We start from the raw sequence: 26730 nt of genomic DNA, 5'->3' as shown, positions 1-26730 counted from the left end.
CTCGGCTTCAACCCATTTGGAAAAATAATCGATTGCGACCAACAAAAATTTTCTTTGTCCTGTGCTAACAGGGAATGGCCCCACAATATCCATTCCCCCATTGATCAAAAGGACAAGCCACCACCACTGCCTTCATGTATTCTGCAGGTCTCCATTGTAGGTTAGCATGTCTCTGGCAATTATAACAAGAATTAACCAGATCTGCTGAGTCTTTCCGCATGGTTGGCCAGAAGAATCCTGCCAAAAGTGCTTTTCGAGCTAGGGCCAGACTGCCCAGGTGACTGCCACAAGACCCTTCATGAATTTCTCGTAAGACATAATTGGCCTCATCAGGACCCAAACATTTTAACAAAGGCTGAGAGAAAGATCGTTTAAACAGAATTTGATCTATCACGACAAAGCGGAGAGCCCTTCTCTTAACTTCCTTTTCTTTCTTATTATCACTCGGTAATTCTTTCTTGATTAGATATTTGTGCATATCATATCGCCAGTATCCTTCCTGTACCTGAGCTATAATTTCATCCAGAGTTTCTAGTTGCGAAACAAGTTCTCGACCTGCGACAATGGGATCAGATCGGTTACTCAGAGCACTGGCTAAGCGGGCCAAGTGGTCTGCCTTAATATTTTCAGCCCGGGGGATGAGCTCTAAGTTCAACTCGGTGAACCCTTCTTTGGCTTTGTCTAATGCTTTGATATATCTCAACATCTTCTCATCTTTACATTCAAATCTCCCGTTGCTCTGTTGGATTGCTAATTAGGAATCGGAATACAGATTAGCTCGGGAGATGCCCAAGTTTCGTGCTGCTTTGAGCCCAAGCAATAATGCCTCATATTCCGCTTCATTGTTTGAGGCCTTGAAGTCTAACCTGATTGAAATATTAGTTTCTTCCCCCCGAGGTGAGATGATCACAATTCCAGCTCCGCACCCGGACTGACATGATGACCCATCTACGAAAATCTTCCATAATTCTTCTTGTTCTAGTTGTACTGTCTCCGCTAAGAAATCAGCTAGGGCTTGAGCTTTTATGGCTGTCCGGGGCTCGAATTTGATGTCATACTCACTCAATTCTGTAATCCATCTGATAAGTCTCCCTGATGCATCTGGATTAGCTGCAATTTTTCCCAGAACGTTGTTGGTGAGCACCGTGATGGGGTGTGACAAAAAATAAGGACGCAATTTTCTCGCAGTGATAACTAAAGCTAAGGCTAGTTTTTCTTGCGTTAAATAGTTGAGTTCAGCTCCCTTCAAGGCATAACTCACAAAGTACACAGGCTGATGATTTATTCCGACCTTCCTGACTAGGACTGAACTGGCTGCTCGGTTGGTCACCGCCAGATATAAGAACAATTCTTCCCCTTGGATAGGCTTATTTAGCACAGGCAACTGCTTTAAGTAAGCTTTCAAGTCCTGGAAAGCTTTCTCACTTTCATCATTCCATTCAAAATTTTTCGTTTTTCGTAGTGCCTTAAAGAAAGGGAGGCTTTTATCTGCTGATCTGCTTATAAACCGGGCCAGTGCTGTAATTCTTCCTGTTAATCTTTGTACTTCCTGTATATTCTTGGGGGAGCTCATAGTAATGATGGCTTGGACCTTTTCGGGATTAGCTTTGATTCCCCTTCTTGTAACCATGTAACCCAGAAACTTTCCAGCTCGGACTCCGAAAGTACACTTGCTGGGGTTTAGCTTAAGCCGATAGTGCTTTAAAGTCTGAAAAGTTTGAGTTAGGTTGGTAATGAACTGGTCCACAGTTCGGGTCTTGACCAGGATATCATCTACATAGACCTCGATATTTTTTCCAATTTGCTGCTCGAATACTCTATCCATCAACCTTTGGTATGTAGCCCCGGCGTTTTTGAGTCCAAACGGCATGACCACATAGGAATAGGTTCCTGCTGATGTGACAAAACTGACCTTGTCTTTGTCCTCTTTTGCCAAGGGAATTTGGTGATATCCTTGGTAAGCATCCAAAAAGCTAAGTAATTCATGCCCTGCAGTGGAATCGACAAGCTGGTCTATTCTAGGTAGGGGGTAGCAATCTTTAGGGCATGCTTTATTCAAATCTCGAAAATCTACACACATACGCCATTTTTCCGTAGATTTCGGGACTAAGACTATGTTAGACAACCAGGTCGGGAAGTGGATTTCTTCAATATGCCCAGCCCTGAGTAGCTCGTCCACCTGCTCCTTTATTACTGAATCTTTTTCAGGACCGAAGTGCCTTTTATTTTGAATAATAGGGCGATAGCCCTTTATTACATTGAGCTTGTGCTCTGCTACTTCCTGATGGACCCCTACCAAGTCTGAAACTGACCACGCGAAGACGTCTTTATTTTTTTGCAAGCATTCCATTAGTAGTTGCTTCAACTCTGCTTCAAGGGTACGGACAATTTTTACCATCCCCGAAGGAGGGGAGATCATTATTTCTTCAATTTCTTCTTCAGCAGTGACACATGTGTCTTCTATCAAGTTGACTTTTTCCATGCCAGCAAATCCAGGTCTGTCAATATTATCAGTCCTGGCTACTTTTTGCTCTATTCTGACTTCCTCCACATAACACTTTCGTGCAATAACTTGATCACCTTGCACCTCACCGACCTCATTACCTACTGGGAAATTAATTTTCTGATGCAGAGCTGATGCAACGGCCATGAAAGTGGTCATGGCAGGTCTACCCAGTATGGCGTTATAGGCAGACGGAGCATCTACTATAATAAAGCTCACAATCCTGGTCTTGTGACCGTTGCCTTTCCCAAGAGTTAGGGGTAGATGTACTAACCCAACAGGCCGGATTGCATGACCCGTGAAACCAAAGAGTGATGTGACGACGGGCTCTATTTTGTACTGTCCCAGGTCCATTTCATTGATAGCTTCTTGGAATAGAACATTGACAGAACTGCCTGAATCCACAAATATCCGGGCCACATCGTAATTCGCGACCATGGCCCTTATTACCAGTGCATCATTATGGTTATTAGCAACCCATTTTAAATCTTTCGGCCCAAAAGAGAGGGTCGGGCCAGTGTTGACAGTTTGATTGTCAATCTCCATATTTATTAATTTTCGGCTGCTAGTTTTCCTAGCTCGATTGGAATCTCCATCAGTAGGGCCTCCTGAAATCATATTGATAATTCCCCGAGCAAGCGGAGCTGGTCTTTGATGAGCTCGGTCATCCCTGGGCTGGTCCTGATTTGGGCGATTGAAATCCTCATGAGGAGGAGCAGTCCTGGCTCTCTGTCTCGATCTTCCTCGTTGTTTCCTGTTCGGACGGTACCCCTCTTGTCGGATCAATATATTTTTTATTTCAGAATGTTGTTGTATTATCCTCTCAATATCCTGATCTAATTGTCGGCAGTCTTCTGTAGTATGCCCGTACTCATTATGAAAGTGACAATATTTATCTGATTGCCTGTTTTGGGGTCTATTTTTCGTCCATGGAGGCCTTTGTGTGAGTTTTCGATCGTCACAAATTTGTAGGGCTCGGACTTTAATCATGCGTAAAGGAGTGAAAGAGGTGAATTCTCCCAACAATGCAGGTCGGAATGGCTGTCCCATCCCTGAATTATTGTTTGGAACCCTATTGTTCTTTGGACTTTTCGGCCGTTCCCTCTTCACAGCTGCCCGCGAAACCTGTATCTCTTCCATGTTGACATATTTTTCAGCTCGGGCAAGTAATTCTTCATATGTTTCTGGCGGCCTCTTTATTAGAGATTTAAGAAAATCTTTTGTATCCAGCCCTTGCATGAAGGCACTGATGAGCAGGTCTGGAGTAGCCATGGGTACCTCGAGAGCCAAGGCACTAAACCTGCGGATGCATGCTCTCAAATTTTCATGTTCTCGTTGCTTGATTGCAAAGAGGCTGAAAGTAGTGGTAGGATACTTTTTGCTGCTAGCAAAGTGATGCAAAAAGGATTTGCTGAAATCCTTGAATTCCTTGATCTCCCCAGGACGTAGCATATTGAACCATTGCTGGGCTGGTCCTATGAGAGTAGTAAGGAAAGACCGGCACTTAATCTGATCAGAATATTTATGCAACAGAGCTGCATTCTCAAAGCGTGCCAAATGGTCTTCAGGATCCCCTTTGCCATCATACTCCCCAACATGAGGCAATTTGAGCTGATTGGGGAGGTCGGCGTCCAATATCTCCTGAGTAAAAGGAATGTTTCTTGTTGTGGTAGCTAAGTACCCGGACTATTTTTTCCTTAACTGCTCCATCTCCTCCTTCAACTTTCTGATTTCATCGAGGTGGGCATTACGATCAATGTGCAGTGGATTGGCCCCTGCTCTTTCTGCAAAAGCCCTCTGAACAGCCTGAGCTACTAGTACCTCTAAATTTGGGTGATCTCCATTCTGATTAGCCATCGAAACTCTTTTTCTTCAAATTCCCACAGACGGCGCCAATTGATGATGTCGAAATTTTACCTCGGGTTCGGTCTGGTAGAATGGATCCTCCAAATCTCCAATGAAGCAGGTCGGGTCGGGTACACCAAGTTCTGCACAAGCAACAGCTAGGTCAAGGGGCACCGAAAGTGTTTTCGGCGTGACCTCTCTGATGCCTAAGTCAGTGTCTTGAAGGCAGATGGTATGATTAATGCGAAAATTGAGAGATATGAGTGCGTGAAAGTAAAAGTGAGTAATGAATAATGAATACTATAACAGTACCTGTATTTATAGGAAAAATAGAGTAAGTTACCTAGTCGAATTATAACATGTCATGGAGTAGGACTCTTCACTCATTGGTCCGCCCTTGAGTTTATCCCTATCTCATTCATATCTGTGCAATGGTCAAGCTTATCTCCAATGTATTCAAGTTCCACTTGACCTATAAAACATACCAAGCCCTATTGGGCCCCAGCTCGAGTCAGCTCAGTAATAAGCAGCCCAGGTCTTGACATGCCCTAACAGGTAAAAAATTGGGCTGGACCTGATATATAATAATAATCCCAAAATTGGGCCAACCCATAATGAACGGGTTCGGGTCAAAATAATTTCCCGTGGCATCAAAAACTATAGTAAGTTTTTTGTGAGACGGTTTTACGAATCTTTATCCATCAACCCTACCAATATGTAAAATAATAAGTAATATTTTTGATATAAAAAATAATATCTTTTTATGAGTGATCCAAATAGAACCCATATAAAAAAATTGACATATGAGACTATCTCACAAGAGTTTTATGTAAAAATAATAATACTTTTGATAATAATATTTTTTCGTGTAACCAAAATAGAAGATTTCTTTCACACAATGAATCGTGAAATTGTGAAAGGGTTTGCAAGTAAGTATGTAGCCATGTAGGTATGTATATTTCATTACTATACTTTTAGCATTCATTTAATTAAAAATAAAATAAATTGATAGTTGCTGAACGAATTCGCAGCTCGTAAATCACGTCTTGGTCCATAAATATTTTTATTTCGAAAATAAACTACTACAAGTTAGAAAAATAGTCGTTTATTGGGGCATAATCTAGCATACGATATAAACATATTGAAAATTTGAAATTTGTAAACAAAAGATTTACATTAGAATTTTCAATACCAGATTTTGACAGTTTCAAGTAAAAATATAATGTTTCAATTCAATTACTTTTAGATAACAAGTTACTACGATATCAAATTGAAGGAGAAGATAAACAATAATTTTTTTTTATATCTATACATCTATACCTATATAATAAGTAAGAAGGCTTTATGGTCTCTTGGTATGCCAATAAATTGAAAAAAAAAAATTTGTTCTCTCCACTATCTCAATTTTTTTCCCTCCATTATGATTTATTTATTAATTTAATTTAATTATTTATTTTCTTTTCACCTCAATTTTTGTATTTAATATATAATACAATAATTTTAGCTGACAAAATTAATTAAAATGTAATTTTATTATAAAAACAAATTATTTAGCACGCAATGCGTGCAACAAGTTGCTAGTATTTATTAAGTGTGAGGGCCTTAGAGAAACAACCTTGGTTTCTTGGTATGACCTTAATTTGAATTTTAAATTATTTGAAAAAAAAATGGTGGGAAATAACTAATATAAATATATAATTCATGATCTTTTAACTACTCCTCATAGACTTATGACTAATATTTAACCCAAGAAACATTCATTTTTTTGTTCCTATAAATTTATTGGATTTTTTCAAAAATTAATTTTAATAAAAAAATCAAATTTTTCGTCACACACAACGAGTGTGCAAATGCGCTAGTATATATATATATATATATATATATATATATATATATATATATATATATATATATATAATTACAGATTACAAAAAATTGAACTCTTTTTTGAAAAAGTAACCGTAATGCCATGTTTACAATAAAAATAATATTTTTGACATAAAAAACTATTATTTTTTTTATAAGTGACTTAAATAAAAGACTCATATCACAAAAATTGACCCTTGACACCTTCTCAGGGAAGTTTTGCTTAAGATAAATAATGAAGTTTGCATTTATTTGAAGCTAATTGAATAAAAAAATATCATGATATTATACATATAACTTTTTTTTAATCTCTTTTAAAATATGGACTCGTTTACGTGTCCATCACCTCAAGTACGGACTTGCTTGTCACCATAGTTCGGCTTACCCAAATATTTGAGTTGCCGAATCGATAGTAAAATATACGTAGCCAAAATGATGAGATATAAGAAGATATTATCACACGAGCTCTGCAGATCACGCATTTCTCAAATTTTCCGAAACTTTGTGAATATATGTTGACAACTTCATAGATATGAGTCCAACAAAACAAGAAATATCTCCAAGAATATCCCAATTATATATACCACGAAGTCCAGGATAAGATCCGTAATCATCCAGCCAAACAGAGAGATTCAAGGTGATATATTATAAGAAACATCGATCCCAAAACCAAAATATAAATAACAAATTATAACAATCCGCGGTTTTCGTTTTTCCTTCATTTTTATGGATCAGTTCATGCTATCCTGAGGATAGTTACCCCAACATAATTTGGACGGACTAGATTGCACAGCAGATTATTTGATCTGCTGATGTGATCTGATCCGTCCAGATCACTTTGGAAATACAACTTTTTAAGGTAGCATCGACCCATCCTATTTTTATATATCGACGCTTTTAGGATTATCTCTGTTCGTTTTTCGTTGTCAAATTTCAGTTTGAAAAAAACTTAAATGATACATGAATGCACGAATGCTTATCTTTGTATTATTGTTATTACTATTATTATCGAAAGGCATTAAATCTTCACCCTTATATTAATGCTGCAATAAATTTTAAATAATTATAAGACTATAAGTTATTTGTGAGTAAATTAAAACCTATCATTATACCTCGAGAAACGTAAAACACTAACGCTAGCCAAATAATTTCAACCAATATATTAATTCACTTAAATTCTTCTCACTTTAATGGGAGAGAATGTATGGGAATATGAACCAAATTGAAAGCGTGTTTGAGCTTTTGATCCACACCCAACCAAACGGGGCCAACTATTTTAATTTTTCCCGAGAACTTTGTTCGTGGTCCTTACAATAGTAAGTCAACATTAAATTGGACAGTTGTTGCACTTATGTGATCATGAATCACTGAAAATGATTGGCTTATGAAAAGGAAAAATGGTACCAGCTAGCTTTACAAAATTAATTAATCTCGCCGGATCGATGATCGTTTACCAAGAATTATATTTTATCCGTATTACTGATATAGACACATACGATTTCACACATATTAAGAAACTGTTAGAAAAAATAAATTTTAGAACACACTTTCTCATTTTACCCATTTTATCCTTACGTAATGAAGATTTTAATAAAGTAAAATAATTGTTAATAATATTAATTTAATAGGAGTAAATTGATAAAATAGTAGGAAATATAACATTATATGTGAAAACTAGACTATATATATATATATATATTTGAGACAGATAAAAAATATACAATCTAACTGATTGGGACAAAGGGAGCAATTATAAATCATTGAAAGGTAAACGTGCAATAATCTCGAACGTCATGTTTTGATCATTTTCCAAACAAAAACACTTATTATACGATCAAAATATAACATAAACTCAACCTCTAAAATATGAACGCTGTTATTCGTATTAATATTTTGCAGCTAGTTGTTTTCATGGAGCCCTCAAATGCATTTTTAGTATGTCACAACTATCATATTTGGTCCCTCTAGCAGCTCAATAAAAATGTCTTTTTTTTAAAAAAAAAAAAAAACATATTGCCATTTGCCATGTGTTTAGGACTGTTTTTCTTTTTACCAATTTTAGTATTTGGGAAAATTTGGTGGTATATATATATACATATTCGTCGAAAAAGAATACATGTAAATATGTAAAATTTCCAAATTGATATGATTATTCACAAAAATCGCGTGCGACCATCTCACAGGATCAATTTTATGAGACAGATTTTCGATCCAATTTATGAGACCATCTCACAAAAAAACTATTTATATTTATTAATAAAAACAAAAAGAAGCCATGGAACCATAATCTCATCCATTTCAAAAATAAAAAATAAAAATACAAAAGTCTATTACTATGTTTGCTTTTTCTTCCCCAAAAATTTTACATTTTCAAATAGAAAAGTGTTGTTATCTTGTCCGAGATAATGAACATTCAGCTAACATATACTAAATCATAATTTAACATAAAAGTGACTGAAAGCTGAAATAAAAAACCGACAAGATTCATTATTAAATCAGAAAAATAATTAATATCACGACAATGACATATTAAAACCGTCACAAATGGGAACCAAGTGCTTTAGCTACCCTTATAGTAATTGAATTTAAAGATGGATGTATTTATCTTCATACATACATATAGATCCTTAGATGCACTCATGCTCTAAGAGTAAAATCTCATTTCTCGAAAAAAATATCATAAAAAAATGATATAGATGAGCAAATCAAGATAATGTTTGGATTTCTCCCCTTTTTTTGAGTTATGATTTTGGGAAAAGATTTATTACAATTAATGAGACGTCATCTCAAACCTGAATTGCGTAAAGCTAGATATCATAGCACGAGTATGCCAAACTCTCCGGGGTGGAGAAATGCGATATATCAAAATATAAATAAACTCCCAATTTTATTTCCTTCGTTTGTACGCATAGTTAGAGCTGTCAAACGGGACAACTCGTGGTGGGGCGGGCCGGCCCATCAAAAACCTACCTTTTGGCGGGTTGATGGCGGGCCGACCCACCATTCTGGTTGGCTGGAAATCTTCAACCCAACCCAACCAAAGGTGGGTTGCGGGTTAGGCGAACCGGCCCACGGATTGACTCACGATAAATAAAAATAAATAAAAAATATTATAATTAATTATAAACATCATTTCATAAATAAATATTAATAGAAACATATTAATAAAAATTTTAATTATTGATTTCATGTGTGTAAATTATATATAAAGTAATTAATACAAAACAAATTCACAACTTTTATTAAAAAAATACATATATCACAATAAAAATAAAAATAAAATATTAATTCTCCAAGCCCGCGGGCCAACCCACGCGGGTTGTGGGCCTTGGCGGATTGGCCCATCTAGACCCACCTTTTGTTGGGTTGAAAAAATTTCAACACAACCCACTTAAATTATGTGGCGGACCGTGCCAACCTGGCAAGTCTAATTCAAATTGACTGCTCTACGCATAGTACACCTAGAACATCTAAATTTAAGTTACGTCAATTTGTATGTATATATATGGTATAATTACAAATTATGCAAGTTTTACTTGAAAATTACGTAACATATAGTCTTTGGTATATTATACAAAATTGGCACATGTGTCATCGTTACAAATAATACCAATCAGACAAACTAAGGGCGACTACTAATTCAAACCAAGCCACCCTTCTGACTTCAACTACTAGTTAATTAAATGACATATATGTCAATTTTTCAAAATAATGGGTTAAAATTACGGGAAGCCCCTCGACTTTCTTGATTACAAACAGTGCCGTAAACGAGCTAATTTACAACCTTTTCAAGCTAGTTCGACCAAGTAATTGAATATAAGTCGAACTCGAGTAAAATTATTTATTTATGATTCGTGAATTGTTTACAAGCTTTAATGTTTTATTAATATTAGGAAAAAAATGCACACGCTTTGCGTGTATAAAATAAAGATTTTTTATATGTATTTTTTTAAAAAAACAAAGAATAAAATGAATGAAATTGTGGGTAGTTAATAGAAAAGAATAATCATGAAATTATGAGATTTTGGTGTTCTCAAGGTGGTTATTCTAATAGTCTCATCTTTTATATAATAGTATAGATACTTTATTATAAATAAATTAAATATATATTATGCTTTAATACATATTATATTATATATATATTTCGAATTTTTGTATTTTCACTGTCGGTCTTTAATAACGTTCGAGTGATATTTTGAATAACTCGCGAATAATTACGAACATTTTGAGCCAAACTCGAACTTAGCCAAAATTTTCAAAATTTCGAACTTTGAATCGAACTTGAACTTGAATATATTTAATTCGAGCCATATTCCAACAATAAAAATTCAATTTACACTCAACACATGAAAATTATGTGACGGGGACATAGAGGTCATTTCCAGCTTATGAAATTGACTCTAACCATCTACCGTCAGCTGCTGCTTTGAAACTGTCAACAATTCTTTATAACTTTGATTATATCAAACAACAAACAACAATAAAATCTCACATATTATATTTATTTTCGATTGCTTAAAGTTGAAAGCTTGTTGTCTTTGCCTATTTCCCACTTGATTTCCATCATTGAATCCCGCAAGAAAAAAAACATAAGAATCATCCAGTCTTGATCATCAGTCACTTCCATTGTTTGGTTTTCTTATTGAAGTTCTGCAGGAGAAGCTAGATATCATTCAATACCGAGGTCTAATGGTATCGAAGTTTCGTTTTTCTTGATGCATCTGGCATGAAAAGCCAAGAATCTTTCAGTTCTGAACCTTAAATCTCGACTTTCTTGGGAATTCTCAGACCATGTAATGTAAGTGTTCATCGAATGCTTTTGGTCAATGAGTCTCTGTCGTCTTCTCCAATCCCCCACTCGATTTTTCAACCATATCAAGAAATTTATTGTAAAGAGCTGAAGTTTAGTCTTTTAGATAGATATGGCTACAAAGACAGTCGTTCAAGCTGTAGTGATCACAGCGACAATTAGTCTAATCCTAGCTGGTATACTAGCCTATTTCGTGTATAGATTCATGAAAACTCGACGAACCGAGAAAAATAAAATGGGGTGTTCTAGTTTTCGAAGAGAGGCCACGACTGCTGTGCCGTGCATAGAATTTAGGCAGCATGGTAGAGCATTGAAAGGAGTTATTGTTGATGAAGAGGGATTGGATGTGCTGTATTTACGGAGATTCGAAGAGGGGCATTTTTCGGGTTGTTTTTCGAAGGTTTGGTGTAATCCTTTAGACGAGGAACTTGAAAGAATGGAGAGTAGAGGGGATAAGGCTAATAATACATGTGAGCCAATTCAAGAAGTCCCGTTGCTTCAAGAAACAAGAAGTGGATATAATTTTACAGTGACTAGTACTATTCGAGTGAGTTCGAATGGTTTACCTGTAACATCTGATTTGGATGCACCAGGCCCTGTTTCAAAATATGAAAGCATAACACAGTCGCCGCTGCCTCCTCCACCAGCAAGAATGGGGCCAATCCCTCCACCACCAACAGAGTCACATGCCCCACTTCCGCCTCCGCCACCACCTCCACCACCACCACCACAGCTGGCGCCACCAGCTCCGCCACTTTTACCTAAGAAGAGATACCTTAAGCCACCACCAGTACCACCAGGTCCACCAAAGTTGAAACCTGTGGCGCCACCTCCACCAGCAAACAGAAAGGGCCAAATTGGACAACATAAACCACCAGTGCCTACAAAAGAAATGGGGAGCAGTCATGTGAGAGTTGAAACTTCATCCATAGAGCAAGAAAATGGAGGGGTTCAAATGAAACTGAAACCATTACACTGGGACAAGGTTACTGCTAATGTGGATCATTCAATGGTCTGGAATGAAATCAATGATGGATCTTTCAGGTTAAGTGTTTCTTGATTCATTCTTCTGCTTTATTATTTGTTACATCATGAGGAATATTTATTGAAATTTCAATGATTCTGTTAAATTTTATCAGGTTTGATGATGACCTCATAGAATCACTCTTTGGTTACACAACCACCAGCCAGAAATCAGATGATAGAAGTAACAGACCTACGAGTCAAGCCCGTTCTAACACCGTTGTATCCTCTCAAATATTCCTCCTGGATCCAAGAAAATCCCAGAATACAGCAATTGTTCTCAAGTCTCTAGCAATATCTCGACAAGAAATCCTAGATTCTCTCTTGGATGGCCGAGGACTGAACCCTGATACCCTTGAAAAACTAACCAAGATTTGCCCCACAAGAGATGAAATAACCAAAATCATTCAATTTGATGGAAACCCCACAAAACTAGCTGATGCCGAGTCCTTCCTATATCACATATTGAAGCCTGTTCCATCTGCATTTCTTCGTTTCAATGCGATGCTTTTCAGGTCATCCTATGACTCTGACATATTGCATCTCAAGGAGTCTCTGCAGACTCTTGAGTTAGGATGTAAGGAGTTGAGAACTGGTGGGATTTTCTTCAAACTCCTTGAAGCCATTCTCAAGGCTGGCAACCGAATGAATGCAGGAACTGCTAGAGGAAATGCTCAGGGATTCAATCTAAGTGCCCTTCGAAGATTATCCGATGTGAAAAGCTCAGATGGAAAGACTACTCTGTTGCACTTTGTAGTTGAACAAGTCATGCGTTCTGAAGGTAAACGACATCTGATCAGTAGGAAAAGTAAAGGAGACAGCTTCGATCATGAATCAGATTCCAAGAATTCAAGAGAAGACAGAGATGGGGAGAATCTATTGGCAGGATTATCAATAGTAGGAAACTTGAGTGCTGCGTTTGTTAATGTCAAGAAAGCAGCCGCAATAGACTACGAAAGCTTCATCAACATGCGTTCAATTCTTACAGCCAAAGTTGAAGAAAACAAACAACTTCTGGCACACTGCAGGGATGAATCAGGAGGATTCTTAAACGAAATGAAAGGGTTTTTAGAGGATTGTGAGGAGGAACTTAAAGTGGTGAGGGAGGAAGAAACAAGAATAATGGAGGTCGTCTTGAAAACAACTGTTTATTTTCAAGCCGGAGCTTCTAAAGACAAAGGAACAAATCCCCTTCAACTATTTGTCATTGTGAAGGATTTCTTGGTTATGGTCGATCAAGTTTGTGCTGAAATCACGAAGAAACTGCAAACAAAGAAGGTGATCACCGCGCGTTCATCGCCTCCATCATCACCTACACCAAGGTCTCCTATGAGATTTCAAAGCTTGCAAGCATATTTGATGTCACAAAGGCATGAAACCAGTTCAAGCGATTCAGAGGACGATTTCTGATGCTGGTTGAGGGATCATTTCAGAAGACCAGTTAGATATATTCAGAATAGTCCCGACACCATGTTAATAGATCGATGAATTTCTGAAGATTTTGTACTTCATTTTGATTCTTTAGTGTAATTACAGGGAATGTGGCATATAGATACTTTCAGCCCTTTGATTCTTTACTCAACACATCTTCACTGTTGCCATTGGCTGGCCGTTGATACACGTACATGCAGTAATGTGCGTTTTCATCCTTGTTTTGTCACATGAACACTCTCGATAAAAAAAAATACAAAAAAAGAAAAGCGATTTGGTCACAAAATCATGGTTTGGTTGGATGGCATTCTTAGATAAGCTTTTACAGATTCTATGCTCCAATGTCAGCAGTCAGCTGCGTTACTTGCTTTGTTTTGGAGCCAAGGTGTTCTAAAAATTATAACATAATATATATTTCAATAATTAAAAAAAGACAATTCATGATAAGTAAAAAATTGTTGAAAATATATATAAATATATATTATTATTTATTGTTGAATGTTGAAGGTTGAAAGTTGAAAATTGAGTTGTAAAATATTGAAAATTAGTGTGTGATGATGTAATTAATGATGTATTAATTTTTGACTAATCTCCAATTGAGATCTATAAATAGGTCTCTCCATTTGTGTAGAAAAACACAATTGTGAAGAGAGAAAAATTTTATAAAGTGTAGAATTTGATAAATTTTGAGTTTTTGAGTTTTTACTTTTTACCGTAAATTTTTACTTTTTCACAACACGTTATCAGCACGATCGCTCGAAGGTTCTCTATATTTTCCGACGCTCCAAAATACAAGAAGAAGTCAAAAATATTCAACAAGTAAGAATTTTTATTTTACTATTTATATATTTTTATTGTGTATATATTAATATATAATATCATGTTATGAAAAAAAAAAATAAGTTTTTTTTTCAAAACTTGTTATAAATCTTGGGAGGATGTTAAGACGACATCCCACACTCCCGGTAAGGGATACGACAAGTATAAAAGCCTCTAAGGTTTTTAAACAATAACGTGATATATATTTATTATGTATATATATTAACTATATTAATATATAATTTCATGTTATTATATAAAAGGTTGTCTATGACACTGACCTTATAATAACGTGATATGATATATATTATTGTGTATTTATATACTAACCATATTTGTATAATCTCATGTTATTATATAAAAGGTTGTCTACGACACCGATCTTATAATAATGTGATATGATATACTATACCTGACTTTATACTAACTATATTGGTATAATTTCACAACATTATATAAAAGGCTGTCTACGACACTGACCTTATAATAATGTGATATGATATACATAATTATTTAATTATGATTATCATTATATGCATTACATGATTATCACGAATTTTTATTCAACACATACTCAATTTTTTCTTTACCCCCAACGGTCACAAACGGGAACAAAACGGCTAGTTTTTGCCCTATAAATATGTTCACTCAAACTCATTTTCAATCACACCAAATTCATTCTTTCTCTCAAAATATTTTATCCTCGGTTTTTTCGAAGATGGAGATGATGACATTTATAAGGATATTTTTCATAACGACTATGATCATCATGCTCACGAGTCTTTTACTCACCAGCGATTTTACAACACATATTTTTTCTCTATTTGTATACGCACTTGTAATTTACGTTCTTCCATTATTTTGTATTGTCATATTTATGGAAATTAACTAATAAAATGCATTGTTATTTTCTAGTACCACCATGTCGAACTTGGCGAAACTCGAATTCATTGCACTTGATATAAACCGGAAAGAATTATATGCCATGGACCCTCGATGTAGAAATGCATCTCGAGTCATTGGGTCTTAACGAAACTATCAAAGAAAATAACATATCATCCTCACAAGATAAAGCAAAAGCGATGATATTTTTACGCAGACATCTTGATGAGGGGTTGAAATGTGAATATTTGACCGAAAAAGACCCAATGATTTTGTGGAAAGGGTTAAAAGAACGTTTTGAGCATATACGGGAAGTTATACTTCCGACCGCACGAGATGAATGGAATACTTTAAGATTCCAAGATTTTAAAAAGGTGAGTGATTATAATTCTGCGATGTATCGAATTGTCTCACAGCTGAAATTTTGTGGGCATAATATTACTGAGATGGAAATGCTTGAAAAGACATTTTCCACATTCCACGCATCAAATATAACTCTACAACAGCAATATAGAGTGCGTGGATTTTCAAGATACTCAGAACTCATCGCATGTTTACTCGTGGCGGAAAAGAATAATGAATTGCTCATGAGAAATCATCAGTCCAGACCTACTGGTTCAACGGCATTTCCTGAAGCAAATGTCGTAAGTAAAAATGAAAACCAAAATCAAAGATATAGACAAGATTTTGGTCGAGGTCGTGGACGAGGACGTGGGCGTGGACGTGGGCGTAGAAATGATCGCGGTCGTGGTCGAGGCCGTGGATTTGAAAATAAAAGAGATAGTTATTTCAATAACTCATCTCAAAGGAACGTCACGAACCACCCACAAAAGAGGCAGCATGATAATACGGGTGAAAATGAAAATCATCCAAAAAGAACTGAGAGTGTTTGTTATAGATGTGGCACTCCAGGACATTGGTCAAGAACTTGTCGAGCCCCTGAGCATCTGTGTAAGCTCTATAAAGATTCAATAAAGGGGAAAGAAAAAGAGACCAATTTTACTGAAAACATTGACCATGCAAGTGGTTCAATGAATTTAGATGCTGCCTACTTTTTGAATGATTTCGAAGATATTGATTAAATGTACTGGTGGGAAAAGAATGTAACAATGTAATTTTTATATTGTAAAACATATTATATTTTGCATGTATTGTTTTATTCTGAAATTAAATTGTAACATATTATAATTTGCATGTATCTTTCTTAATTCATTTTATTGCATATTGTTTTTGAAGATCATTATGGAAAATGCTATGATCAAAGATGAAAATAATGCACTGGAAGTTTGCATACCAGATAGTGGTACAACGCACACTATCCTCAGAAATGAAAAATATTTCTTGGAATTAAAACCAACAAAAACAATGGTGAATACAATATCAGGTCCTGTAGACTTGATTGAAGGATGTGGCAAAGCACAATTTTTGTTACCTAATGGTACAAAATTTTTGATAAATAGTGCTTTATATTCACCACGATCACAAAGAAATTTGTTGAGTTTTAATGATATATATTCTCATGGTTATGATACGGAAACAATAACCGAAGGAAATGAGAAATATATGTGTCTTACTACATATAAATCAGGAAAGAAATATGTAGTTGAGAAATTATCAATGCTCCCTACTGGATTGCATTATACACATATAAGTCCAATCGAATCAAATATGGTTATTGGAAATTCTTCAATACTAACAAATTGGCATGATCGATTGGGACATCCTGGTTCAATAATGATGCGAAGGATTATAGAAAATACAAGTGGTCATCCACTGAAAGACCAGAAGATCTTTCAGAATAATAAGTTTCAGTGTAAAGCATGTTCTCTGGGGAAACTTATTATAAGACCATCACCAGCTAAAATCCAAAAGGAATCACCCATATTTCTTGAACGTATTCAAGGTGATATTTGTGGGCCAATTCATCCACCATGTGGACCATTTCGATACTTTATGGTATTGATCGATGCCTCTAGCAGATGGTCACATGTATGTTTATTGTCCACTCGGAATGTGGCATTTGCAAAATTGATGACTCAAATAATAAAATTGCGGAATCAATTTCCCGAATATACGATCAAGAAAATAAGACTTGATAATGCTGGAGAATTTACTTCCCAGACTTTTAACGACTATTGTATGTCGATGGGAATTACTGTTGAACATCCTGTAGCTCATGTTCATACACAAAATGGATTAGCTGAATCATTGATTAAACGTCTGCAGTTGATTGCTAGACCAATGATTATGAGAACGAAACTCCCTATTTCTATATGGGGACATGCAATTTTACATGCTGCTGCATTGATTCGCATCAGGCCAAGTGCATATCATAAACACTCCCCATTGCAGCTTGTATTTGGCAAAGAACCAGATATTTCTCATTTGAGAATTTTTGGATGTATGGTGTATGTGCCTATTGCACCACCTCAAAGAACAAAAATGGGACCTCAAAGAAAGAATGGTATTTATATCGGCTATGATAGTCCATCAATCATTAGATATCTTGAGGCTCAGACAGGCGATGTGTTTACAGCACGGTTTGCTGATTGTCATTTTGATGAAAATAACTTCCCAATGTTAGGGGGAGAAAAGAAACACATCGAAAAAGAAATCACATGGTATGTACCATCATTATTACATTTGGATCCTAGAACTAAACAATGTGATAAAGATGTACAGCAAATTGTGCATTTGCAAAGAATAGCAAATCAAATGCCAGATGCATTTGCAGACACAAAAGGGGTAACAAAATCATATATACCTGCTGTAAATGCCCCTGCTCGAGTTGAAATTCCAAAGAAACAAAATGAAGACATTCATGATGTCATAAAACGCCTGAAGCGTGGAAGGCCAATCGGTTCAAAGGATAAAAATCCTCGGAAAAGAAAATACATAGAGAAAAATGATGATCAGAAAATAGAAAATGGTGTTCCAGAAGAAACACACGATGATGAAAATATTTTGTCAGAACCACAAACTGACGAGAATCATGAAATCTCTATCAATTATATTAATACTGGAAAAATATGGAACCGAAAGAATGTACAAGATATTGATGAGATATTTTCGTACAATGTGGCATGTGACATCGTAAATGAAGATAATGAACCAAAATCTTTTGGTGAATGCAAAACTCGAAAGGATTGGTCAAAATGGAAAGATGCCATCCAGGTTGAATTAAATTCGCTAAATAAACGTAGTGTTTTTGGACCTATAGTCCTTACACCTAAAGGTGTTAAACCTGTTGGGTACAAATGGGTTTTTATTCGAAAGAGAAATGAGAAAAATGAAATAGTGAGATATAAAGCTCGACTTGTTGCACAAGGTTTTTCTCAAAGACCTGGAATTGATTATGAAGAAACATATTCTCCTGTTATGGATGCAATTACGTTTCGGTATTTGATCAGTTTAGCAGTGTCTGAAAACTTGGACATGCGTCTAATGGATGTTGTTACAGCTTATTTATACGGATCACTTGATAGTGATATATACATGAAAATCCCTGAAGGATTTAAGATGCTAGAAGCACAAAGTTCAGAACCCAGAGAATTTTATTCTGTGAAATTACAAAGATCATTGTATGGATTAAAGCAATCCGGCCGAATGTGGTATAATCGGCTAAGTGAACACTTGATGAATAAGGGATATGTAAATGATCCAATATGCCCTTGTGTTTTCATCAAGAAAACAACATCGGGATGCGTGATTATTGCTGTATATGTTGATGATTTAAACATCATTGGAACGAATAAAGAAATTCAAGAAGTGATGTTATACTTGAAGGAAGAATTTGAAATGAAAGACCTTGGAAAAACCAAGTATTGTCTTGGTTTACAAATTGAACAAAAAGAATGTGGAATTTTTGTTCACCAGTCTAATTATACAGAGAAGGTCCTTAAACGTTTCAATATGGATCAATCAAATCCTTTAAGTACTCCAATGGTTGTCAGATCATTGAATATAGAAAAGGATCCATTTCGTCCATGTGAAGATGATGAAGTTGTTCTTGGTCCTGAAGTACCATATCTAAGTGCCATTGGTGCCCTTATGTATCTTGCAAATTGCACTAGACCAGACATATCTTTTGCAGTAAATTTATTGGCAAGATTCAGTTCATGTCCAACAAAGAGGCACTGGAACGGAATTAAACAATAGTCCGTTATTTACGAGGAACGACGGATTTGGGACTTTTGTATCCAAAAGATACAAATCAGAGAATAATTGGTTATGCTGATGCTGGATACTTATCTGATCCACATAAGGCACGTTCCCAAACCGGATATGTATTTACTCGTGGAGGCACTGCAATCTCTTGGCGATCACAGAAACAAACACTTGTTACAACTTCATCAAATCATGCCGAGATTATTGCACTACATGAAGCAAGCCGTGAATGTGTCTGGCTTAAATCAATGACTCGGCATATCCAAACTTCTTGCGGATTATCAGTGGACAAGAATCCAATCACACTGTATGAAGATAATGCCGCATGTGTTGCCCAAATGAAAGAAGGATACATCAAAAGTGACAGAACTAAACATATTCCTCCTAAATTCTTTGCATACACTCAAGAGCTGGAGAATAATAAAGATATTGATATCTGTTACATTCAATCAAGTGAGAACTCATCCGATCTCTTCACAAAGGCACTTCCCACGGCGATATTCAGAAAACACATTTATAATATTGGGATGCGCAATCTACGAAATATGTGAAGAATCATTCATGTTGACATCAGGGGGAGTTTACGTGGCTGCACTCTTTTTTCCTTACTATGGTTTTTGTCCCAATGGGTTTTTCCTAGTAAGGTTTTTAACGAGGCAGTATACAACACGTAATGGAGATAGTCATTCTATCATGATCATCATCACAAGGGGGAGTGTTGAAAATATATATAAATATATATTATTATTTATTGTTGAATGTTGAAGGTTGAAAGTTGAAAATTGAGTTGTAAAATATTGAAAATTAGTGTGTGATGATGTAATTAATGATGTATTAATTTTTGACTAATCTCCAATTGAGATCTATAAATAGGTCTCTCCATTTGTGTAGAAAAACACAATTGTGAAGAGAGAAAAATTTTATAAAGTGTAGAATTTGATAAATTTTGAGTTTTTGAGTTTTTACTTTTTACCGTAAATTTTTACTTTTTCACAACAAAAATAAATTAGTAGACTGTATGTTTTTAAAAAGTTATTAGAAACATACCAAAAAGTTTACAAAGCAAAATAATTGGTTGGGTCAATAATACTTTGAAAATTCCACAAATTTCCTAATTCTTTCCAAGTCTCCCAGCCAAGTCAAGTAAGACTCCCAAGTCAATGAAGCATAAGCACCTCACATTATTCCACACGACTCTAATCATGTATAAACCAGATTCAGCCAAATCTTGATCAATTCATTCTCCCCCCTGAAAACAAGAATTACACCACAAAGCAAGCAATAAATAAATAACCAGTAGCAGATTTAAGAACAGAACCACGGCAAAAAAGATGGTTGGGGGGAAGCTTGGAGACAACATAGGACTAAGCGAAGAGCTTATTCAGAAAGCCGCTAACTTGGCCATGAAAGCTCATGATGCGTTCCCTGGGAAGCCATACCTTCATGAAAAAGCTCGTGGCTCGACCGACGCTTTTTTCGCCTTTCCGGGATCATGGTGTGTGGATCACTGGTACAGCAGAAAGCAGTTTGGTGAGATAAAGATCGATGTTTCGAAATTTCCATCTATGAAGAGTGTTGGCAACGATGAAGTTGCCTTGGTGAATGAAGCATTCAGCAGGAGATTTCAACAACTCTTGACCAATTCATCACTGGAAGTTGAGGTGTTTTCAATATTGATTCCTATTCAGTTTTTCGATTTTCATGATTCCACTACAATAATTATGGGAAATCAAGTTTTTAATTCTTGGATATTCATGTTTCAACCATAGAAACAATCGAATCAATTTCATAAGAAATACACCAGTTTAACGCTTTACATATAAATTGAATATGAAATACATTACTTTAATGCTATGCATACCTCAAAAGTGTGGTATATATTCAGATACTTTGCATTACAAGTTTTTTTCTGTAAGAAAGTTATATCTTCTTGCCTTAGCAAGTTGGAAATGGAAATGATTGATCTTGATCGAAATCTCAGGTGGATAAATCGATATCAGAGAGAAAACGAGTAATCTTTACGGGGCACTCCTCCGGAGGTGCAGTGGCCATCTTTGCTGCCATTTGGTTCTTTGAGAAATATATTAGACCAAATCATTACAGAATCTCTCCTTTCTGTGTAACGTTTGGATCCCCTCTTGTCAGTAACCATATCTTTTCACATGCTCTCAGAAGAGAGAATTGGGCTCGATATTTCATACATTTTGTGATGAAATATGACATTGTCCCTCGAATAATCCTTTCCCCTCTTTCATCCATTGAACAAGGCCTCAAACACATACTAGACTTCATGAACCCAAAATCCCAATGTTTTCAGCACGAATCAATCGGAAAATCCGATGGTGCATCAAGTTTCTTGTTTTCTGTCATTAGAAATGCCTTATCTGTTGCAAGTCACGCTGCCAGTAATCTCAAGGGATGCACAAATTTGTTACTAGAAACCATATCCAGTATCATAGAACTGAGCCCTTATAGCCCGTTCGGAATCTATGTATTCTGCGCTGGGAATGGAAAGCTAGTGGTTCTTGACAATCCAGATGCTGTCCTGCAACTGTTCTTCTTCTGCCTGCAGTTGAATTCTGAATCAATAAATTCAGATTTTGTCCACCGAATGCTTCAAGATCATCTGAGATACGATAGTGAATTGCAAGAGAGCTTGAACATGCAAGATGTTACCTATTTAGAAAACTTGAGAGATCTCCCTTTGTCTAGTGATGCAGCCGCCCTAAATGATCTCGGTCTGGTACGTGCTCATTACTGCAAACACACAGACACATTAAGAGTGAGTTCATTTCAATCTAGGAGCACACATATCAATTAGTCTAATCATTTTCAGTTATATGTTTAGCCTGATTAGGTTCTTCTGTCACTTAAGTAATCCAGCTACTGATTGGTGCTATGACTTGCTGTCAGAACACTAGAGCTCGACTGTGTCTTCGGGCAGCCGGTGAGTTGGAGAAGCAGAAACTGGAAAACCAGGAAAAGATAGATTCCCACAAAGACATCATCAGGGAAGCACTAAAAAGAGTACAAGAATACCAAACCAACTGTGAAATTCGCAAGGTTGGTTATTATGATGCCTTCAAAATTCAGAGAGACACAAATGATTTCAACGCCAACATCAAGAGGCTAGAGCTAGCTGGAATATGGGATGAGATAATGGAAATGATTAAGAGGTATGAACTCCCTGATGGATTCGAGGGTCGTAAAGAGTGGATAGAACTAGGAACTGTGTTCAGAAGACTGGTGGAGCCCCTAGACGTTGCAAATTACTACAGGCACTCAAAGAATGAAGATACAGGTCCTTATATGGTAAAGGCTAGGCCGAAACGGTACAGATTCACGCAGAAATGGCGAACACATGCAGAGAGGATGACCACTGAATCGAGCTCAGAGACAACTTTTTGGGCGGAGGTTGAGGAGCTGAGAGTCAAGCCTTTTGCTGATGTGAAGGATAAAGTTTTGAAGTTAGAGGAAAATGTAGCGACTTGGGTTCGAAATAAATTGCTCGGAAAAGATATTTTCTTGGATGGATCAACTTTCACAAAGTGGTGGAAAACACTCCCTTTAGAGCACAGATCAAGATCATGCATTGCAGGATACATATTGTTTAATTGATGATTCGGAACGTATATTTGTACTACATGATTTTCTTTAGTACCTCGACGCAATGAAAAGTCAGTTTTGAGCACCAGTTTCACCAGATGTAATGGGGCAAATCCTCTCTATTCCTTGACATCAGGCAATGCTTCACTTAATACTCTTGATAAGCGATTGAGGTTGGAATTCTAAAAAAATATTCAATACAAGGCACCGCACCAATGTACAAAAAGTCAGTCCACACATCTAAGGGAGTGTTTGCAATAGATTGTGCTTTTGTAGAAGTGATTAATTTATAGATTATAAAAAAGTTAAGAAAAATAAAAAATTGGTAGTGTTTGAAAATAAATGTGAAAATCTAAAAATCAAAGTTGGGTAGTGTTTGATAAATAAGTGATTAGAGTGCTTTTAAATTTTTAACAATGATCTTCTTATTAGAATCACTTTTGGAGAATCATAATCACCACATGACTAGCTTTTGGATTTCAATTAAGTTAAGCATAAGATAACACATAATCTAGGTTTAAGAAACACACAAAAATGATTTTTTTAAGCCAAAAACTAACAATCACTTTTTTTTAGTGATTGCAAACACTCCCTAAATCAGAGAACACATCATTTTATGCAGGAACACTATATTCTGATTTATTATTATTTTTTTAATCCAGAACCATGATGTAAATGATAACTCAGCAATAAGCAGAAGCTTTAACAACAGATAGGATTGTATAAATAGCTAAGTTGAGTTATGACCGGCTAAATCGGTGTGATATAAATATACTGGCAAGCGTACCAGGTCAAGTAATAGTAAAGTAGACAGAGATTCCAATTATCGATCCACAGGAACTGCAGTCAATTCTCAAGAATTAATTATTTTACGTAATCTAGACAAAATCATAAAGAGAAATTTGATTTAAATAAAATAAAAATTTAAAATATAAATTGCTTAATAAATAAGAATTAAAATAGCTGAAAAGAAAATTTAATTAAAATGAGATAACCAAGACACACGTAGGTACCGAACAAATCATGTAACATGTAGCCAATTCAGGACTCAGATTTAATCTTAAATTACGGGAATTCTCCTATCTTGTTCAAAGGTCTATTTCTAGAACAATCAAACCTATTCAAATATTGACGGATTAATCTTTCGTAATTCTAATCAAATTTGAATGCATTAAATATTTATGAAAATTCAGTTTACACTCAAACCGCACACTGAAATAAAATTCTATTTCTAGTTGGTTTTACAATATGTTAATTATTAGAGTGATCAAAATCAATTCCTCCTTTCTCGACTTGGAATCAATTAACATGCAAGCAAACAGTTGATCAGGCTATTCACAAGACAAATATAAATCTGACAATCAATAAAATAAAATCAAGTCTGAAAAATCCCAAACAAGTTTTGTACATAAATTTGTTCGGTCCAATCACGCCGTCTTGGTTGAAAACAAACTACTCAATAATTGGAAACAATAATTAAACAAAAATTAAGAAAAAAGAACAAAAGAAAGAAAAGAAATCTTCTCTCCGAAGCCTACAACAACCGCCTCTGTGTTGTGCACGTTCTAGAACTTCCGAACCCTCAAAAATATATTATATCTTCTATATATATGGTCCGAAACGCCTACCAATTAATTTTCTTCCAAAACAAGGACTTTTCGGAACAAATCTATTCCGCGCGAGCGCGCAGAACAAAAAAACAGAGTTCTGAAACTCTTATTCGCGCGCGCGCAGTACAAAATTTCTGCTGCGAGCGACGATTTTGAAAAATTTGGACAGCAGCTTCAAAACATCTTGAATTTTATTCTGAACGGTGGAGATCGGATTTGATGTCTCTAAAATTAAATTTGATTTTTTGAACAAAGTTGCTCCGTAATTCACTCTTCAACAATTCATTTTCCTACAAAATTAACCCGAGGAGTGAAATACACAAGCATGCACTAAAACACATAAAAACACATAAAACAATATGAAAACACACAAAATAGACATAAATCTATCACAAAATAATGCACACAAAATGCACTTATCAATACCCCCATATTTAAACATTGCTCGCCCTCGAGCAAGATATGCAAAAAAAAAAATGCAAACAATGACATAAGTAAGAATGAATCATGAACAACATAGCCTCCGATAAGTTTCAACTTCAAGAACTAAAAACCAAAAACTTCTGATTGTTCACAATACACTGCCAGTTTAACGTAAACGTGAGTGTGTGTCATGTCATTCCAGTTTCATGTAACTTCAAAAGAATCTGTCCTAAGAATGCTTAGCGACCTATGACAATTCAATGCAAGTATCACAATCTAGCACTCCTTCATCCCAACAATCCCAAACAAAAACATGCACTTTCTTGAGATTAATTACGCACCGCCGGATTTTGCACTCGGTTTTTCTTAAGCCCCAATAATTACCCGCAAACTTAGCTATAACTAAGATAGGATTCGAATTTCAATCCCTCCGTCTATAGCCCGGATGGAGCTACAATCCCATTTAGCCCGCAAACTTAGCTATGGAAGAATGATTAGGATTTCAATAATTTTTCAAGCCCGGATGGAATAGTTATTTTAAAATTTCAAAATTATTAACCCCATGGAATCCTCATACTTAGTCAAGAACAAGAAATTAGTATTTCAATCTCTGCTCGTAACCCGGATGGAGTTAACTTAATTTTCAACAAAAGTTTTTTCAAAAATTTTATAGGTACGCCCAAGATCATACATGAAATGTCTAACAACTATCAAGAATCCAAAGCACTATCATGAACAACAAAGACCTATTGCCGTGCAATGATCAAGAAAACACGAACTTCATCAATTAGATCATTACACTACACCAGTCTAACATGCGTGCTTAAAAAGATTCACGATTCAACCAACAGTTTGTCATGTTCAATCAAAAGCAACATTATTTTTCAAAAATAATTTTTTTTTTCACAACTCTATCATCATCGGCCAACATTCATCATTCTACTTATTCACATAACACAAACACAAAACATAATGATATGCATGAATACGAACTATATGCAATAAACTAGACCAAATGAATGCAAACAACAAAACAAACAAAACTAATCTACCCCCTACTTATCCAAAGCATTGCCCTCAATGCTTCACAACAATGAACATAATGCGAAATAAACACACAATGAAAATAAAAATAACACTCCCCTGGTTTTCGATTCATCCTCTTCCTTCTTGACAGTATCAGCTGGGACATCAATAGCAGACTGTGTATATCAAAAGGCTCGGCAAACTGGAATGGAAAAGAAGTAAAAATTAAATAAATAAAAAAAAACCAAAAATAAAAAACAAGGGAAAGAACACTGGGTTGCCTCTCAGTCAGCGCTAAATTTATAGTCTAATGCTCGACTATGCAGTAGCAACCATCAAAGAGCGGCTACCGCCCATAGTAAGAATCATACGACTCTATGTATGGGTCTTGATTGTGTACGCTCTCAAGCTTGGCGTGATATATGCATGGGAAGCTCGTCTGTCCAACAACACTCGGCATGAATTTTTTCTTTTGTAAGGAGACTCCGAATCTAGGCTGAAGCTCATAGAGAATGGAATATGTTGGAGGTGACATCAATGGCAAGAAAGTATCTTCTAACGGTGTACATGGAACGACCATTGACGAGGTAAAATATGTAGCCTTGTATGTGCCTTCCTCCTCCAATTTCACTGTTGGCTCATCATTAACAAGATGATTCCTTAATTGATAGTTCTTCTTGATATGGCTCAATTTCTTCATTCTCTTGGAATATTTCAGA

The 26730-nt window shown here is 35.8% G+C and overlaps 3 protein-coding genes across 3 annotated transcripts; 2 read left to right on the top strand and 1 right to left on the bottom strand.

The window, feature by feature from the left end:
* Positions 1-754: 754 nt before the first annotated feature.
* LOC140877856 (uncharacterized) lies at positions 755-4360 on the bottom strand. The gene is made up of 2 exons (XM_073281448.1): positions 4325-4360; positions 755-4144 (listed from the first exon to the last, which is right to left on the bottom strand). The coding sequence occupies exons 1-2, from the start codon at positions 4358-4360 to the stop codon at positions 755-757; spliced, it is 3426 nt and encodes a 1141-aa protein (XP_073137549.1).
* A 6365-nt stretch (positions 4361-10725) lies between these two features.
* On the top strand, positions 10726-13617 carry LOC140883140 (formin-like protein 8). Its single transcript, XM_073289490.1, has 2 exons — positions 10726-12068; positions 12164-13617. Exons 1-2 carry the CDS (start codon positions 11137-11139, stop codon positions 13455-13457), a joined length of 2226 nt encoding a protein of 741 aa, XP_073145591.1. The 5' UTR covers positions 10726-11136; the 3' UTR covers positions 13458-13617.
* A 6940-nt stretch (positions 13618-20557) lies between these two features.
* LOC140882016 (protein EDS1L-like) lies at positions 20558-23046 on the top strand. Its single transcript, XM_073287729.1, has 3 exons — positions 20558-21007; positions 21328-22089; positions 22260-23046. Exons 1-3 carry the CDS (start codon positions 20678-20680, stop codon positions 22962-22964), a joined length of 1797 nt encoding a protein of 598 aa, XP_073143830.1. The 5' UTR covers positions 20558-20677; the 3' UTR covers positions 22965-23046.
* The last annotated feature ends 3684 nt before the right edge of the window (positions 23047-26730 follow it).

The sequence above is a fragment of the Henckelia pumila genome, chromosome 2, assembly GCF_033568475.1.
Source record: "Henckelia pumila isolate YLH828 chromosome 2, ASM3356847v2, whole genome shotgun sequence".
NCBI lineage: Eukaryota > Viridiplantae > Streptophyta > Magnoliopsida > Lamiales > Gesneriaceae > Henckelia > Henckelia pumila.
Note: the sequence above shows the minus strand (reverse complement) of the source record. Positions and strands in the feature narration are given on the sequence as shown.

Excerpts from the sequence above, each read along its gene's own strand:
- LOC140882016 (XM_073287729.1), top strand. The coding sequence starts at position 20,678 with ATGGTTGGGGGGAAGCTTGGAGACAACATAGGACTAAGCGAAGAGCTT. Across the intron at positions 21,008-21,327 it reads ATTCATCACTGGAAGTTGAG|GTGGATAAATCGATATCAGA; the intron begins GTGTTTTCAATA and ends TCGAAATCTCAG. Across the intron at positions 22,090-22,259 it reads CCCTAAATGATCTCGGTCTG|AACACTAGAGCTCGACTGTG; the intron begins GTACGTGCTCAT and ends ACTTGCTGTCAG.
- LOC140883140 (XM_073289490.1), top strand. The coding sequence starts at position 11,137 with ATGGCTACAAAGACAGTCGTTCAAGCTGTAGTGATCACAGCGACAATT. Across the intron at positions 12,069-12,163 it reads ATCAATGATGGATCTTTCAG|GTTTGATGATGACCTCATAG; the intron begins GTTAAGTGTTTC and ends AAATTTTATCAG.
- LOC140877856 (XM_073281448.1), bottom strand. The coding sequence starts at position 4,360 with ATGGCTAATCAGAATGGAGATCACCCAAATTTAGAG. Across the intron at positions 4,145-4,324 it reads GAGATCACCCAAATTTAGAG|GAGATATTGGACGCCGACCT; the intron begins GTACTAGTAGCT and ends CCTTTTACTCAG.